Here is an 18533-nt window from a genome sequence, read left to right on the forward strand (position 1 = left end):
GGGAGTTGGGGGAAGAGGGAGAAAAATTATAAGCTTGATGACATCTCCTATGTATTGTTCGAATTATTTGATGTATTGTGTTCAAGTGTTATCAATAAAAATTGATATATTAAAAAAAAAAAACTCAAACTCTGTTAAATACTACTGCTCAATTGATTTTTAGATCTAAATTTGACAGAGTTACCCCATTGCTGGTGCAATTGCATTGGTTGCCATTGCAAGTGCGAATTATTTTTAAACTTTGTTGTTTGGTATTTCTGATATATGTCTAATTTAGAACTATTAATCAGAGCTTCAAGAGGAAAACTAATCAAGTATAACAACACCTCCTCCTCTTCTTCTTGATGATACTGTAGTCCACACTTTACCAGAAAACATAGTTCATACTTAATAAAAAAATGGAGGAAAAAGCTTCAACAGACTCTGTTCTTTAAAGGCACAAAGCCATCACTTTCAAGGAGCAGTAGCTGTCATCATTGGCAAAAAACCTCCATTAACCTCCTTCAAACTGTTAATAATGTTTATCATGTTTAAATAAAGAAGCTTATCTTATGTAGATGTCGAACGTCTCGCAACTACCCACGGCTGACTAAGGTCCAAGTTTTGATAGCTTCTTCAGGGAGGCCTTAGTGGGTAGGGAGGCCTTGAATTTAAAAATAACTGACTGCTCAGCATGAAGTAACATAGCATAACATAACATAGTAGGTGACGGCAGAAAAAGACCTGTATGGTCCATCCAGTCTGCCCAACAAGATAAACTCATATGCGCTACTTTATATGTATACCTGACCTTGATATGTATCTACCATTAGAGGGGGTAGATTGTTCTAAAGCTAGGAAGAAAAATGCCAAATGCCTAGTGGACTCCCGGGGCACAACGGAGCAGTGGTAGTACCGATTGATGGGTGTCTAAGGATCAAATTGACCATGTGGGAGTGTAAGGAATAGTGCTAGATGAAAGATAAGATGGAGTTCCTGAGTAGTAAGCCTTGTGCATTAGAATAAAGAATTTTGAACTGAGACCTAATATGAACCGGGAGCCAATGAAGGCGAAATAACAGAGGAGAAGCATGATCAAAACGTCTTGCTCCACATAACAAACATGCTGCAGGGTCTGTAGGCTTAAGCTGGGACTGGATTATCCCAGCATAGTTGAAATATGTGATAAAACAAACGCATGAATCAGAGTATGAAGCCCAGACATATTCAGAATACCATGAAGGGAACAGATATAGTGCAAAGCAAGGAAACCAGATTTGATAACATTCGAGATGTGTATATGAAATGAAAGTTCAGAATCAATGACAATCCCTAGATAGTGAAATGAAGTAACGGAGGCCTCAAAAAATGTTAAAAAAGTAAAGGGGACAAGATTGCGTCTTGTGGAACCCCTCACACTAATGAACACGAGGTTGTATTTAATGTGGCAGTTGAGACAAGAGAATGTGCAATCATATAGGAAGGAAGAGAATCAAGTGAGCATTCTTCCCCTTAGATGATCTCAGAAAGTCGGGTCAGAAGAACGTGGTCAACCAGATCAAAAGATGAAGTTAAATTCAATGAGACTAAAAGAACAATTTGGCCTTCATTGAGAGAGGAATGGACATCACTAAGATGAGCTGTCACAAAGGTTTCAGTGCTATGATTTGTTCTGAGGATGGAGAATGGATGTGTATTCCACATAGATAGAAGTTGTGAAAAAACAACTTTCTCTGCTAGCTTAGATATGAAACATAAATTTGATACAGGTCTGTAGTTAAATGGATTAACAAGATCAAGAGAAGTTTTCATCAAAATAGGGCATACAACAGCATGTTTCCAAATTTCTGGTATCTTATCTATTGACAAACTTTGATTAAGTATAATCAGTGCCTGGTGGAGAAGTCCATGATGAGCAATTTTATACCAAGTTGATGGTAGGGGACCCAATGAACTTGGTAGTAAGGCGGGCGGATGGAGGAGAGCATCAACGATAAAGCAGTTAAGGAAGGGATGGAAAATTCAGTCCAAAATGAGTTGTTTGAGGCAGTTACCAATTGGTCTTGGTTACTAGAGTATACAGCTAGCTGCTTCTGGAGCCCAAGAGTAGTCAGCTAGAGTACTAGCAATAGATTGTCTGTTAATTTTCTACTGAAAGAAATCAACCAAGTTGTCTGGTTTGAAGTGATATTACTAGCCCTAGATGGGAATGGACAAGTAAAATTTTTAACATTACTGAATGCTTACTAGAGTTGACAGAGATATGGGAGAAATAGTGATGTTTAGCGGCTCTGAGATGAAAATTATATGAACAATTACATGATTGGATCAGAACGCACAGTGCAGGTGATTTATGCTTCTGCCTTAATCACTTAGCACGTCAAACCTGCTATTTAAGTATACGGAGACCCGTTGGAGCCAAGGAGTCTTCCATGATCTAGTACAAACTAAAGAGGTGAGGGGATTTCATTTCTGTTTGCTATTTAAGTGGAATACAGCAATTTTATTGGTGAACTTGGTATCTTGACATTCTATTTCTCCTTCTTTAGTAAGTTATCAGTGTTTTTTTAAATTGCAGATTTTACTTTATATAGTTTAAAAAAAAAATTTTTTGTTTGTTATATTTGTACCTCGCGCTTTCACACTCATGGCAGGCTCAATGCGGCTTACATATTGTATACAGGTACTTATTTGTACCTGGGGCAATGGAGGGTTAAGTGACTTGCCCAGAGTCACAAGGAGCTGCCTGTGCCTGAAGTGGGAATCGAACTCAGTTCCTCAGTTCCCCAGGACCAAAGTCCACCACCCTAACCACTAGGCCACTCCTCCTAATTTCTATTACGTAAGAACCTTAATAGAAATTTACAGGCAAATGACCAAAGAAAATCAAAATGCATTACACATTATCGTAAACAAGCCCCACTTTAAGAAGGACTGCTAAGAAGTGAAGAGGGACTTATCTCTCACCAACTCTCTAATATAATATTCAAGGTGAGTTACATTCAATTTAAAATGAATAAAACTGACAACAAAAGTCAGGAATTACATAATTTCAAGAAAGTAACATAATAAAAAGCAAATATTAAACCCCTCCAGGCCTAACAAACAAATATGTTTTTAAGGCTTTGCAAAATAGAAGATAACTCCCCAGCGAGCATAATTCAAAAGGGAGATCATTCCAATAGCGAACAGCTAAGAAAAAAATGATGAAGAAAAGGCAGCTTTAAACCGCACATTTTTTGTTGAAGGAAAAGCTAACAGTAAGTAATTACATTTTCTAGAGATTGTCCTAGATTTTAACACAGTCAACAACTGAGATTCACCTTCAGGGCAAGTACCCTCAAAAAACTTAAATACTAAACAATGTGCCTTAAAAATGGCCCGAGTCCTTGCAGGTAACCAATGTAATGTTTCTGACAAAGGACTTATATGATCCAATTGAGTTTTCTGAAAGATAAGCCTAGCAGCTGAATTCTGATTCATTTCAGTTCTAGAAAGTTGCTTGGAGGACAGACCCAAATATAATGAGTTTCCATAATCTAAAAGTGATAAAATAGTTAGTTGTACAATATCTTAAAGTAGTCTTCTAAAAAGTAAGATCTCAGCAAGTGTAGCTGTTTTAACTTGAAATAGACTTTTCTAATTAAACCATTAATCTGTGGCTCCATTGTTAAAGATTAATCCAGTATTGCTTCCAAACCTTTGGAGGTTCTCTCTACTTTGAACTGGGATCCATCATCAACCAAGATTAACTGAGGAATTTTGGCTAAATCCAATAAAAATCATAGTATCTTGGTCTTATCAGCATTAAGTTTGCGTTTAACCGGGAACTGGCAGAGTTGGAAAGAGTGAGTGCTGAGCAGTAAGCAGGCATTCCAGGAAGCAGTGACCCTTGACATCACCAGGGGCTTTTGCGCTACACAACTCTTTGTTCCCCTCTGTGGGATGCAGCCATGGGTGCGTGGCCGGGGGACATGCGCCTGAAGGGGAGTGACCAAAGGGGAATGCCCCTTTGGAGACACCTGAGGAGCAGGGAGCAGAGAACTTTGCCCTTTTTGAACATGGGGAAGCGTAAAGGAGGTCAACTGGGAGGAACATCAGGAGCAGTTGGTATGGTGTCAAGTCTGATGGATTTCCATCTGCAATGTGTTAATCAACTTCCCTCTATTAAAATTGTGAGTAAGGACTCTTCTTCTCTGGCCTCATTGTTGTCAGGTAGTAGAACTCCACCACTCAACCAGCTGGATTGAGTGAGACTCTGCTGCTGCCAAATTATGGTGGCAATGGATCTCCAGTTGGCCCTTTGGGGTCCAGGGAACACTCGTCCTCTAATGTTTATCTACCTGTTCTTGAACCGGTAAAAATTTCAGTCTTTTCTGCCCTTATTTCTTCATCTGATAAGGAACCATCATTATCTAATCAGTCTTTTTCTTTATCTGAAATTGGTTCCGTGGTTTGGGGGATGGAAAAGAGCCTTCAGGATAACCTTGCCTCTTTGGCTAGGTTCTCTGAGATGGCTTCTGTAAAATTAGGTGAACATGATAACAGACTTGGGAATTTAGAACATCAAGGCGTCAAAGTTGATTCACAGTTGAAAACTGTCCAATCTGCTGTTACTGCAATTACTAAAGATAATCTGATGATTCATATGTAATTGGAAATGCTTGAGAATTCAGCTAGAGCTTGTAATGTATGGCTCTTGAATTTCCCAGTGATTCATTATTTCTCTCCTATTGAATTGTTTAGAATATATTTGAAAGATATATTGCAATTTCCTAATCCAAATTCTTTAAAAATTGAGAAAGTGTTTTATTTACCTAAAGGTGTTAAAGTTGTTGAAGAAGAAGGTGGAATGGATGCAATTCATTTGTCTAATAGTTTGGATGTTTCAACATTTTTGGAATCTTCCCAAAATGTTATAGTTAAAAGACCCACCTTGTTGATTACTTTTTCATCAGTGGAAAATAAGATGGCAGTATTGAGAACTTATTTTCCAAAAAAGAATTTGCCTTTTTATGGTCAGCCTGTGATGTTATTTCCTGATGTCTCAAAATCCACTCAAATGTGCAGGAAAATGTTTCCTCAATTAAAAAGTAAGGTATTGGCAATTAGTGACACTTTCTTTTTAAAGTTTCCTTGCCAGTGTTTGATGGGTTATGAAGATAAACATTATCCTTCCTGTGTACAAAGTCACGCTAGCTGCTGGCAGAACAATAATGCCGACACAGCCCATTCACTTTGAATTTGCTATGTTGGCAATGCTGCACGGCAACCGCGAATACGGCTTTATAAACAGGGGCCTATATTTTTTTGATCCTATTCAATTGGAATCTGTTTTGTTGAATAAACCACTTAAGGATAAAGTAGATAAGGTGTATTAAGGTCTTCTTATGGAATTTCTTTAGCTGGTGGGATAAATAATATAATATCAGTTCTAGGTAATTATGTTGCTTGCTCTAACCAGTTGATTTGGGGGTTTTGTTGTTTGTTTGGTTTGCTGCTATACCAGTTTAGCTTCTTCCCTTGATGTGGGCTATAATATTCTCTTTATTTGTGGGATTGATGATAGTGTGATGGATAATTCTGTATTATTCCGTATTTTGTTGTAATTAAATGGTAAATTTTAAACTAAAAAAAAAGTTTGAGTTTAACCTTAGCAGACCACTCTAATCCTATTTATACAACTGCTGATTTTATAAGAAATAGAGTCTACCTCCTGACCAACAGGAAACAAAAAGAAAACATCATCTGCATAGGACAACATGAGCTCACCAGATTTTAACAGTTGACCGAGGGAGCTCGTGTATAAGTTGAATGCAGTGGGGAGATGGGAGAACCTTGGGGAACCCCGCAAGGAGAATTCTCATGAAGATAAAAATCTGCCATCCTTTAAAACTAGATACTGTATGCAAGAGGAACCCCTCACCATCTGGTTTTGGAGGAATAAATTTCATGAGTTGATGTTATGGGAGGCTAGAGAAGCACGGGGCACCCCAAAGAAAAGAAAAGCATTTAATTTCCATCTGGAACAGATACTTGCAAAGTATTTCCCACAAAGCGAGAAGTGCAGTGGTCAATAATCTGGCCGTATTATAAAGGGGAAGGTGGGGGAAGTTAAGTAACATTAGATTGGGGGAGTCCAAATAGAAAGAGTTGAAAAGGGCCAAATGAAGCAGTAAACAATAACCTACACTCTGGTATTTATGGCACGTGAAGTGGTAGAGGTAGCTACGCCATGAAGTAAGAAGCTTCCATAAGAGCAGAAGGGGAGGGAGGTGGTCGGGACGGGGGAATAATCTCGGGCAGGGCATTCTTATATACATTTTGGAGGGACATAGGTATTATTAGCTAGGAGAGCAATCCTTGGGAAGATTACATTAAGTGGTCTCGCCTGCAAATACTGTTGGGATAGTACACAGAATAAAACACGAGACATAATTATTGGAGTTTCAGATAAAAGTTTATTGTTAATAGTTATGCAATTGTCCTGTAATTATAAGTGTACACATTCATACATAAATAAGGAGACAAGAGGGAAGAGATAGGGGAGAAAAGATTGGAAAACTTTGATGACAGAAATCTCAGGTTCATTAATATGTGTTAGAAGTATTTGTTATCAGATTTATATTGATGGATATAGACTTGTATACCATGTGAACTCATCAATAAAAATCGTTGAAACATAAAACTAGATACTGTATTTAAAAAAAATATTCAAACTAATTAAATATTAAGCCCCTGAAGCTGAATTCTAATAGCATTAGTAAAATATGGTTGACGGTATCAAAGGCAGCAGAGATGTCAAGTTGTAGCAAGACCATCTCTCCACCACAGCACAAAGTGCATCTTACCTCAGATGTTAAGAACAACAGGGTCTCAGTACTATGAAGCAATCAAAAACCATGCTGAGAACTATTCAGAAGATTATATTCCTCAATGTAATTTGATAACTGAGATCCCACAGCAAACTCGATCAACTTTGCAAGAAAGGAATGTTTGCAATAGGTCTGAAATAGTCTGCAAGACTGAAATATACCTACAAATTTCAATTAACTTGTAAATTCACTTTAAAGCTAAAGTGGAACCTTCCACTTTAGACTAAGGAAACTTTCTAAGTGTGCCAGGTCAAAACAAAATATGACTTGTTTTCATGTGTGACCAGGCATTTACAAGGAAACTTTAGAAAAAAGTATCTCCTACAGCCAGGACCTTAGGCTTGATCAACCAACTTTGCAGCAGTTTCCTCAGTAAATTTATTATATAACAAGTTATCCTGTAAAGTCTTATCCATCCTGACTACAACTTCAAAGATATCTTTTAAAGAGATATCCTGCTTTGTAGTCGGTGAAATCAAGGACCAAAAGGAATCAATGAAGGTATCTTTACCAAAGCAGTTTGAACCACAACAACACCTGAGGAATTGAGAGAAGAACCATCTAGTGGGAAGAAGTCCCTGGGCTCAAAACGCTCCCTTGAACTGGAGCATTAACCATCTCTTGCAGTACAGGTTGAGGGGGTGGAGTTCTATCCCCTGGGAAAGAGAAACCTAAGGAGACAAGTACTCACAACAGATGTTGATATCAGCTCTGCAGCAACTTGAAGATAGGTCCCTTAACTACTATCGGAGCCAGAGTCGTCATCTTCCCTCCTTTCCTTTCCTTTTCCCCATCAGAGCGGAGCAGAATCCCATGCTCCACGCTCCTCTGTGGCTCCAAAGGAGCGGGACCTACCCCTTTTGGGCATGCACCCATGGCTGCGCCCCACAGCAGAGATGCACTGATAATGGATTCTAAGGGCCTTGCTTTGATGTCACCAGCAGGCAGGGTGTCCAAACTCAGTGCCTGCAGCACACACCCACAGACACTTCTAGCATTTCTTAAGAGACTTGCAGCAGGGATGCACTGATATAGATGGTAAGGGCCTCGTTATGATGTCAACAGCAGACAGGGCATCAAAGCTCAGTGCCTGTAGCACATGCCCACAGACTCTTCCAGCAGTCCTCAAGAGACCCGTGGCAGGGACATGCTAATATGGATTGTAAGAGGGTTGTTTTTTTAAAGTCACCCCTAGTGATTTGGTAGAACTAATTGTTCTTGGCATATGTGGAATAAAATAATAAATATTATTGTTATTATTATTATTATTTTCTCAATACAATACAGCTGATGGATGAATACATAGACTTAATCAAATCCTAGGTTTCTCTCAGTGACAGAATAGGTGCAGCATAAACCTGGGTCCATGTAAGTATACTCCCTCACAGAGCCACTTTAAGAGAGACCTAGTTCTAGACTCTTAGCCAGGAAGGCATGCTCCAGCCAGGGGAAAGTAAAAACCCAGAGCAGGAAAAAGACAGGGAAGTCCACAGCAGGAAGGAACAGCCCTTCAGGGTAGGCCTCCATGAATTATGCTAAGAAAAAAAGAGGCTTTACAGGTCCGCAGTAAACAGCAAGTAGCAGAACAGAGATTAGACCAGGAGTCCAGGAAATTCTTTATTAAAAAAGACCCGACATGGCCACATTTCGACAAAATGGCTGCATCAGGGGTTTGTCATAACACTAATAAATAAGCCTAACCTAACTATGCTTTCCACAGCTGTTGAATATGTCCAAGTCTACAAATCAGCAGGTCTCAAAAACATGAAGACAGTTAGATACAGGGCAACAGCTTCTCCTCACTCTCCCATGATAGATACCTGGAATGTCCTCCTATGGGAGATGGTGGATGAAAATGGTCACAGAATTCAAAATGCATGGGATAAACACAAAGGAATCCTGTATAGAAGGCACACGAACTAAACAAGCTAAGCATTGAATAGAGGGCAACACCTGTAATTGGGAAGCAAAGCCAGTGCTGGGCAGACTTCTACGGTCTGTGCCCTGATCATGACTGGACAGATTTTGATGAGCTGGATTGGGGCTTTGATGACAACTTCAGAAGTTGTAGAACAAGGCCAGTGCCAGGCAGACGTCTATGGTCTGTGCCCTGAAAATGGCAAGGACAAATCAAGATCAAGTATACTTAAGTAGTATCACATCATATCTTATGCTACGATTTTGTCTTGTTGAGCAGACTAGATGGACTGTACAGGTCTTTATCTGCCGTCATCTACTATGTTCTCAGCTGAATATTATGAAATGCTGACTTCATGGTTTGACAGTAGCCAGGCACTTCCTTGTCTGTTAAGTGCTGACCTTTAAGTGGTATTACTATGTATACTATGACTAACTAGCCTGGCCACAACCACTCCCTTTGTAATGGAACTGAATTACAAGAGAATTATGCTTACTTCTGAGCTAACAGGTCTGTGACAGAAACAGGTTTGGGTGTATACTTGATGCCCAACCCAATAAATGATCAGGTTATCACATTGAATAAGATAGTCTTAAAATGTTGCTAAAACATGCAAATATTTTCCCCTGTTGGTCATTTATTGTTTTATACATGTCTCTTAATTAGTGTCAGTAAGGTAAGCTATGGGCGGTGGCTTGGTGATTTCGGAAGAACCCAGTCTGACTTTTTTTGCAGACTTGTTCATTATGAATTTTAATGTTTATATGTTGAGGACACTATAGAACACTGGCTAAACACATAGGGCCCTGTTTACTAAGGTGCACTAGTGTTTTTAGCACACGCTAAATGCTAGAGGCACCAAGTGGTGGAGTAGCCTAGTGGTTAGTGCAGTGGACTTTGATCCTGGGGAACTGAGTTCCATTCCCACTGCAGCTCCTTGTGACTCTGGGCAAGTCATTTAACCCTCCATTGCCCCTGGTACAAAATAAGTACCTGAATATATGGAAAACCGCTTTGAATGTAGGTTATATGTGGAAATGTTCTGAGATGGTTCTCTGACTTGCTAAGATCCAGATCACATCAAGTCCAACAACCAGGTGAAATTTCTTCAAAATCGGCACTGGAGTACCTCAGGGCTCCCCATTATCCCCCATCTTGTTCAACATCATGATGGTCCCCTGGGTAACTTAATGGAAAATAATGGTTTCCCAACATTAATTTATGCTGACGATGTCACCATATATATCCCATTCACCAAAGAAATCCAAGAAATAACACACACTAATGGATTCCTGGGCACCCAACTTCAAATTAAAACTCAACATTGAAAAAACAAAATTTCTTATAATAACCAATCCTCACCATCCTATCAATCCTAAGCATTTCACCATTGAGAGTATCACCTACCCCCTTGAATCAACAATAAAAATTCTAGGAATCACAACTGATCAGTTTCTTACCCTTGAAAAACAAGTTTCCAATGTGGTATCAAGTGACTTTCACTCACATTGGAAACTAAAAAGATTAAGACCATTTTTCACTAAACCAGTTTTCGTACTTTAGTTCAATCCCTAGTTCTAACAAAACTTGATTATTGTAATGTCATATATGCAGGAATTAATAATGTCATATATGCAGGAATTAAATGCAGCCTACTCAGAAAACGTCAAACTACCCAAAACATGGCTGCACGTCTAATATGTAGATCACCATGCTTCGCCAAAGCAGCACCTCTTCTGTATGCTCTACACTGGTTGTCAATAAAAGAAAGAATATTATTTAAATCATGTGTACTCATTCACCAAATTCTATATGGGTTGGCCCCATCCTACATGTACAATCTCATCGAATTACCGTCACGTAATGCCATTATGTCATCTAGAGAATATCTTATCTTACATTTTCCTAGCTGCCAAAATGTGTTACAAATCAATCCATAATGCCAGTTTCTCATATCAAGGAAACAAAATTTGGAACTCTGTTCCCAAAATAATAAAATGCCATTCAGAAGCCTTCTGAAAACATATTTCTTTAGAATAGCCTTTCATGACAACAATTAAATTTAAATTGAAAGTAACTAGTGATCTCTGCCAAATAATTACCCTCCAACAACATTATTTTGGTTCCAGATTAATTGAAGCCTGTTCAACTCGACCTAACTCCACAATTAGTATATCTTTTCTATCATTTTACTTCCAAGAAGTATCCTACCCTAAAAACAATTCATCTTTCTTCATCTATATATATATAAAACTCACCCTCAACGTTGTTTGTACTGACGTCACTGAAGCCAGGTTCGTAAGTTTGAAGCTCTGAAGCCACACAAAATCACAGTCTGTGGGCCCCGCCCTCACGTCAAACGTTATGACGTTGAGGGTGGAGCACATTCTCACCTCCAACGTTGTACTGCACTGTAGCTGTGCTCAGCCCTCGCGTCAAAACGCAATGACGTCGAGGGCGGAGCACACGTTACTTCGGCAGGTCAGTGGGGTGGGGGGCCTTCGGAGAGGGGGGAGCGCCCACACATCGGCGACACACGGAGACACAAAGGGACGGAGGGGAGCCTTGCTAGCGCCCGTTTCATTGCAATTTGAAACGGGCCTTCGTTACTAGTGTAATATAAACTCAGCTTCTGCAGCGGTTCACATGCTGTATCTTGATTTTTTGTTACATTTCAGAAATGTATTTCTGAATGATGTTTGTTATGTAAGCCACATTGAACCAGAGTATACTCTCTGGATGATACGGGATATAAATGTCATAAATAAACAAACACGGTCCACCATAGTACCCAAATACCACGGAAATGGCCAGAGGGTAGAAGGGCTCAGTAGTTTGGCTAATCCTTCCTGAGTATGTATATTGCTGTATTTGAATACTTCATGTAATACCCTATCACAGGGATGGGCAACTTTGGTCCTTGAGGGTCACAATCCATCAGGTTTTCAGGATTTCCCCAATGAATATGCATGAGATGTTTGCATGCACTGCTTCCGTTGTATGCAAATAGATCTCATGCATATTCATTGAGGAAATCCTGAAAACCCAACTGGGTTGTGGCCCTTGAGGGCTGAGGTTGTCCACAACTGCCCTATCAGGTCCATGCAGGTTGTGCATGCCTTTCTGGACTTATATGTCTTGAGCTATTTCTTGATTTCCTGCATTATTATAGGGATATGAACTGATTTTTGGTAAACGCTGATTACACATTCCAGCTGCTTTAACTTCTCTTGGGTGTATGTTAGATCTTGGGTGAGATATTCAGGTTTCATTTCTTTATAGCAGGTGTTCTCAGCTAGTCCTTGGGACACACCCAGCCAGTCAGATTTTCAGGATCCTCACAATGAATATGCATGAGATCACTACTTCCACTGAATGCAAACTTATCTCATGCATATTCATTATGGGCATCCTGAAAACCTAACACACTGGGTGTGTCCCAGGGACTGGATCGAGAACCCCTGCTTTATAGAAGTGTAGAAAGTACTTTTCTAGATTTGATTTTATTTATTTATTCAGAACATTTATACCCCGCTTTATACCACGTAAAGCAGCCTCAAAGCGGCTTACAATGAACTGAGGAAACAATTACAATGTCAGCATAGAGGGTAGAAGGAAGAGAGGGCAAAGGGAAGGGACAATACACTATAAGGCTATGGCCAGATCCAGGGAGTTACAAGTACAATGAAGTCAGGAAAGGTGGAAAGAGTCCAAAATGGTCCCAATTTTGAACTACTAAATCAGACGGCTTTGAATTTAAATCCTTTCCACATATTTCACAAGAGTACTAGCAGTGCTCTCCTTGATTCCAGACAGGTATGGTGGCTTCTTTCTCTCTTGAGGGTTGCCTTATAACAGGGGTGGGCAACTTCAGTCCTCCAGGGCTGCAACTCAGTTGGATTTTCAGGATTTCCAATGAATATGCATGAGATCTATTTGCATGCACTGTCTCCATTGTATTCAAATAGATCTCATTCATATTCATTCATACTTAATGAGTAAACTTGCCAAACTGAGCATACAATTTATCAATGACTTCTAATGCCAGTCAAAAATTCCACAATTCGTTAACTTTAAATATTCTTCGCTTTTACTGAAAATTTATACAAAACCACTATTGTGTGGAAATACTTCCTGTTAATGCTACCTAGGTACAAATACATCTATCTAAACCCATTTTACATCAATCATACACCCATTCATACTTCCACGGGGCTAATTGTCACTGCTATATTCACTTAAAATACAAATTTCAAATGCTAATGCAAATACATGGGTAACATCCCTTCACAAAGCAAATGTCCTGAAATATAGTCCACAAGGCCTGAAGTATGAGGCTTTATGGTCGTTTTTATCATCCATGCTGCCAATGGGAAAATAAGGAGCCTACAAGCTGGCACTGCTAAAAGATAAGACTTTTGGATTACAAATGCTGAACTATCTTCCAAAAGATAAGAAACGTCTTGTTTAACAAGTGCTGTTGCCTTGTGGACTATTTCAGGACATTTGCTTTGTGAAGGGATGTTACCCATGTATTTGCATTAGCATTTGAAATTTGTATTTTAAGTGAATATAGCAGTGACAATTAGCCCCGTGGAAGTATGAATGGGTGTATGATTGATGTAAAATGGGTTTAGATAGATGTATTTGTACCTAGGTAGCATTAACAGGAAGTATTTCCACACGATAGTGGTTTTGTATAAATTTTCAGTAAAAGCGAAGAATATTTAAAGTTAACGAATTGTGGAATTTTTGACTGGCATTAGAAGTCATTGATTCATATTCATTGGAAATCCTAAAAATCCAACTGAGTTGCAGCCCTCGAGGACCGAAGTTGCACTGCCTCCGTTGTATGCAAATAGATCTCATGTATACTTATTATATACAGAGGATAAATGTAAGTTGGAGAATCAATAACACCTAAAGAGACTGTGATAACTATAACAGACTTTGAACTTTATTATCTATAACGATCTGGTATATGTATACGGAGGATAAATACAAGTTGGAGTATGTAGATAAGTAAGAAACTGTTATTGTGCACCAAGTTCAAATGTATCCTTCAAAAAATGGTTAGTAGGAATCCGTTGAGAGGAAAGAATGTGAATGAATGGTAGAATGAGAGAGTAATAAGGCATGAAGCACTGTTTTAAAATTGTACAAGCATATAAAAAATAAAGAGAATAGCAAAATAAAAGAGAGTGACAGAAAGAATATTGTGGAACTGGTACTAGATTTAGAAAGTATATTAATGTAACTAGTGAAAAGATCAAGAAACTCATTAGTGAATAGTTGTATATTTATTAGGGAAATTCAGAAAACTCAACTAGGTTGTGGTCCTTAAGGACCAAGGTTGCCCATTCCTGCCTTATAAGCCTTCAGCATATATTAAAATTTGGTTTGTCGCTGTCCCTGTGTTCATTCAGACAAATGACATTGATCATATGACACTCGGTTGTTTTCTTAAAAAGATATGGCAAAGCTCCCCTAACACACATCTAACTGCATCCTTTTCTGTCCTCTCTAGAGCACCCTCCACAGCTTGGATCCAGGCTCACGACAGACGCTGTGCACTCGGAAGGAGTCCACAGGACGTACACTTTCTGAGTCCTCAGAAGGCTGTGGCACGGCCTCAGATAATGATCTGTCTTCCTGTGGGAGCTTTAGCTGCAGTCATCGCTCACGGAAAGATAGCGCTTACCTGTCTCAGCGGGAGAGCCTGCTTGCTGGCACCAGCATGCCCCAGACTGAGGAGGATGCCAATGGCTATGTGATGCCGGACCATAGTGGGAAAGGTGAGAGAAAAGTGGCTGAAGCAGGTCGTTGGCATATTCTGAAGTGCGGTGCACATGGGTGCTGATGAGTACCTTGTACTGCCAGATGTTACTGTTGCAGAAGTTCCATGAGTATGAAGAGCAGAAGCCAGGATAGAGCCCAACCTATGTAAAATAAGCATTTGATCTGAATTCTTACTCTGTATTTTGCTGAAAAAAACAGCCATGTTGGCAGGGGCGTAGCCAGACAGCAGATTTTAGGTGGGCCTAGGCAAGAAGTGGGTGGGCACCAAATGTTCTCTCCCCCACCCCCACATCAAAAAAATATCTCAGCTGGTGGGAGAAAGCTTCTCTCCAGTCTCCACCTTGGTAGTCTGTAGCAGGCATGCGGTGAAAACTGAGCATGCGAAGGTGCCAGTATTGTGGAGAGCAGCATTTTCATTACCATGTGCTACTGTTGGATGGGCCTGAGCCCTAAGTGGGTGGACCCCGGCCCACCCAGGCCCACCTCTGGCTACCCCACTGTGTTGGCAAAATGCTAACAAATTGCATCACAGTTGCATATGACAGGTCCGTGTGCCACTTTCCTTTTATGTCACCAGTGACACCATGGCTGGTACTGTATGTCACTGTAAAATACTTTAATTTATGATTGGGAGATGTCAGGTTTGGAGGGCCCTGGTTCCCTGTTGCATTGATCTATCCTGATCCCTTTTATTTCATGTCTCTTAACTTGATTTGCTTTCTTTGTTTCACAGATCAGACCAAAGCAGGTGATATCACATCCAGGGTCAGGATGCTGACCAGCAGAAGGGATGTACAGCAGAAGAGCCTTGCAAAGGAGGGGGACAAAGAAGAGGAGGAATATGAATACATGAACAAACAGCCAAGGGCTGAGAAGGATTGGGACAGGACTGTGCCGCAGCCTGCACCTGTGCAGTATGAATATATGGATATCCGGCATGACCGCAGTTCCTCCTTTGACAGCGCATACAATGCCCAGTGCTTTAGTGCTGGGCAGCAAGGAGTCAAAGATGAGGAGGCAGGGAAGGATGAAGACTATGAGTACATGAATAAACCAAACATGCTCAGCAGTTCCCTGAAGAGTCTCCATAGCCTGAGGAGCCAAGAGGCATCCCTGGAAATACAGCCCGAAGACTACACCTATATGAATGGTACAAGGGGCTCTAGTGAGACCACTGCAGAGCAGGGCTATGAAGACATGGTCACAGTTCTATCCCCTAAGGCACTTTCCAAGCAGCTGAACTGTAGTGATGTACCTCAGAATAGGTATCTGAAGCCCCTTCGGACTTTGGAGGCCACAGACTGTGCTTTCGACAACCCAGATTATTGGCACAGCCGGCTGTTCATCAAAACAGAAGTACCAGGATAGGGATCTAGGGATCTGTCCCTGATGCTAGTAGGTGGGCTGAAGCCTCCACAGTCCACACTCTCTAGTTGCTGATGCTTTGTTGGGCAAAGTAGTGGTTGTACCATGGCCCTAGTGGTCCACCTCATTCTATTGCCAATGGGTTGAAGCCACCTCACTTTTATGCCAACAGTGCCTTCTAACATCTTGTCCTGCTTAACATAGTAACATAGTAGATGACGGCAGAAAGAGACCTGCACGGTCCATCCAGTCTGCCCAACAAGATAAACTCATATGTGCTACTTTTTGTGTATGCCTTACCTTGATTTGTATCTGTCTTTTTCAGGGCACAGACCTCCCCCCACAAACACAGTTTGCATCATCTGAATAAACACAGTGGGTGAGAAGCCACTTTTTTAGAAATGTAGCCATATTCTTATCAAGGTAAAATATTAATTTGTGAACTAAATGGGGCCCACAGTGATGCATCATTGCTTCAGCTAGGAGCTCTTTGCATCGAGCACACACATATGACATCTCACCAACTGGGAGATAATCATACATGTGACACTCAATGCAAATTCAGGGTCCCTGTAAAACTATGATAAATCCAGATAATAAGGCCCATTCTGCATCTGGAGGAGAGGGGAAAGAACCTGTTAGTTGCATCTCTGTTCGAAACAGGCCAGATGTGCCAGGAGATTCTTCCAGTGGGTGTTGAAAAGGGAAAGGGAATGCTTTGCACATCTGGCATAGGGCCCCCTCTGAGGAAGTTCTGTACTTTGGTCCTAGTGAAAGTCATTCTGGATTCATAGGTGCCAACTCTGTGGGGGCAAAGCACCCCTATTACTGAGCAAAGTTCTTCCCCAAGTTCAGGGAAGGTTCATTTCTGTTAAGTTTGGTACACACAACTGTTGTGAAAGGCTGGCTCGTATGATTGGATATCTAGGTAGAGGTTAGGTGGTCATGGGATAGAGGTGAAAATACAGAGAACCTCATATCTATAAGGGCCAAGATAACGTCTTTCAATATCACCAATATATAAAGTGACACTCTTCTGAATTCTCAACTGGATTAGAAAGCAGAGCAGTGGTAACAGAAGTTTCTCACTGGTGGATGATTTCATACTTACCTCTGTATACTTATTGATCCAAAGCAGAAAGTAGCATAGAAAACCTTTTTAAGGGGGAGGAAAAAAAGGGAAGATGGTTTTAATCTGCAGTTGTACCATGCCAAAATTGGGAAAACGTGGTTTTATGAATTGGAGGCAGCATATCCATATGAAGAAGCTGAGGCGGCAGAGGCTTCCAACTGCAGAAATAGACGTGCCAATGTACAGGAAGGAAAGCTGCGGGTGCTGAGCCGGCCCTTGGTTGAAGCGAGTTCAGTCATCAGTAATGCTGAGCTCCAGTTCCATTTGCCCCTGGAGTCTCGCTGTCTCTGTTCCCTAATGCCACTGGGGAAACTGTTACCAGAAAAGAACCTGGCTTCAGGAAGGGAATAATGAAGGGAACTTATTGTCTTGAAGCATACTTTGAACTTAGTCTGCACTGACCTTTCTGATGTAACTCAGCCTGCAGATTATGAACAAATATGGAAGTATTCCTTGATTTTCTTCTTGTATATTCCTGAGAAACTAAACTCCTTGAGCCAACTTATCTTTTCTTTCAGGAAGATATCCTTTTTGCTTAAATCTTTTTTGTTTTGTTTTTTTTCCTTTCTGGAAGAAGGTTTTTAAACATTTTTTCTACAAGTTCGTGAAATGTTTATACATAATTGTTTTTATTACTTTGTACACATATATTTTTGTATAAAATCAACCAGATGACACAATTTTTATTTGTAATAATCTTTTTTCATATGAGATTGTCATTCTCAGGCTTTGTATGAAGTGTAGCCAGAAAGTCATGTTAGCCACACACAATTCTAAAGGCCCCCTGATACCAGTGCTGACCACTACCAGAAGCACTGGAGCCTTTTTGGCATTTGGTCCAGTTTAAAGTTTGTTGGGTTGAAAAGAAGGCATTTATTCAGAGTTTAGCTACTTGGGCAATGGGTGCAAAATCAATCTAGTTAGATTGGCTACGCAAATGGATTTTGAAGAGTAGGGACAGTGAACATGAAAGGGACGGGTCTATATTTCCTATTTGTAGACTGTCCTGCTAACAAGGTAGTTATGACTTCAATACCGATTTAAACTTTTAAAAGGGAAAGAGCTACTATATGATGTGGCACCAGGGGTGTAGCCAGACCTCACAGTGGGAGGGGGCCAGAACCCAAGGTGGGGGGGCAATTTTGGTCTGCTGCCCTGCTGCCACCCTGCTGCTCCCCACCCACTGCTGCAGTAAATACCTTGACTGGCGGGGGTGCCCAACGCCGGTCTCCGGCGCCGCCGCCACATTGCCTGCCCTGCTGTGTCTTCCCCTCACATCTGGCATGCTCCTTTCAGTTCACTAAAAGGAGCATGCCGGACATGAGGGGAAGACAGAGCAGTGCAGGCAATGCAGTGGCACCGGAGACCAGTGCTGGACAACACTTCAGCAAAACCAGAGGCCCACAAGAAATTTGGGGAGCCCCACATAGCTATGCCACTGGGCTCTACTGGTACTGGAGGGAAA

The 18533-nt window shown here is 40.7% G+C and overlaps 1 protein-coding gene across 3 annotated transcripts in view; it reads left to right on the forward strand.

Moving 5' to 3' along the window:
• The window catches only part of ERBB3 (erb-b2 receptor tyrosine kinase 3), a 164978-nt gene extending 146770 nt beyond the window's left edge, over positions 1–18208 (forward strand). For all 3 annotated transcript variants that reach the window (XM_030196749.1, XM_030196750.1, XM_030196751.1), the window contains exons 27-28: positions 14300–14567; positions 15305–18208. In XM_030196749.1, coding sequence (XP_030052609.1) covers positions 14300–14567; positions 15305–15939 — 903 coding nt within the window. In that variant the 3' untranslated portion in view covers positions 15940–18208. The remainder of the gene's footprint in view (positions 1–14299; positions 14568–15304) is intronic.
• The last annotated feature ends 325 nt before the right edge of the window (positions 18209–18533 follow it).

Source organism: Microcaecilia unicolor, chromosome 3, assembly GCF_901765095.1.
Source record: "Microcaecilia unicolor chromosome 3, aMicUni1.1, whole genome shotgun sequence".
Classification (NCBI taxonomy): Eukaryota; Metazoa; Chordata; class Amphibia; order Gymnophiona; family Siphonopidae; genus Microcaecilia; species Microcaecilia unicolor.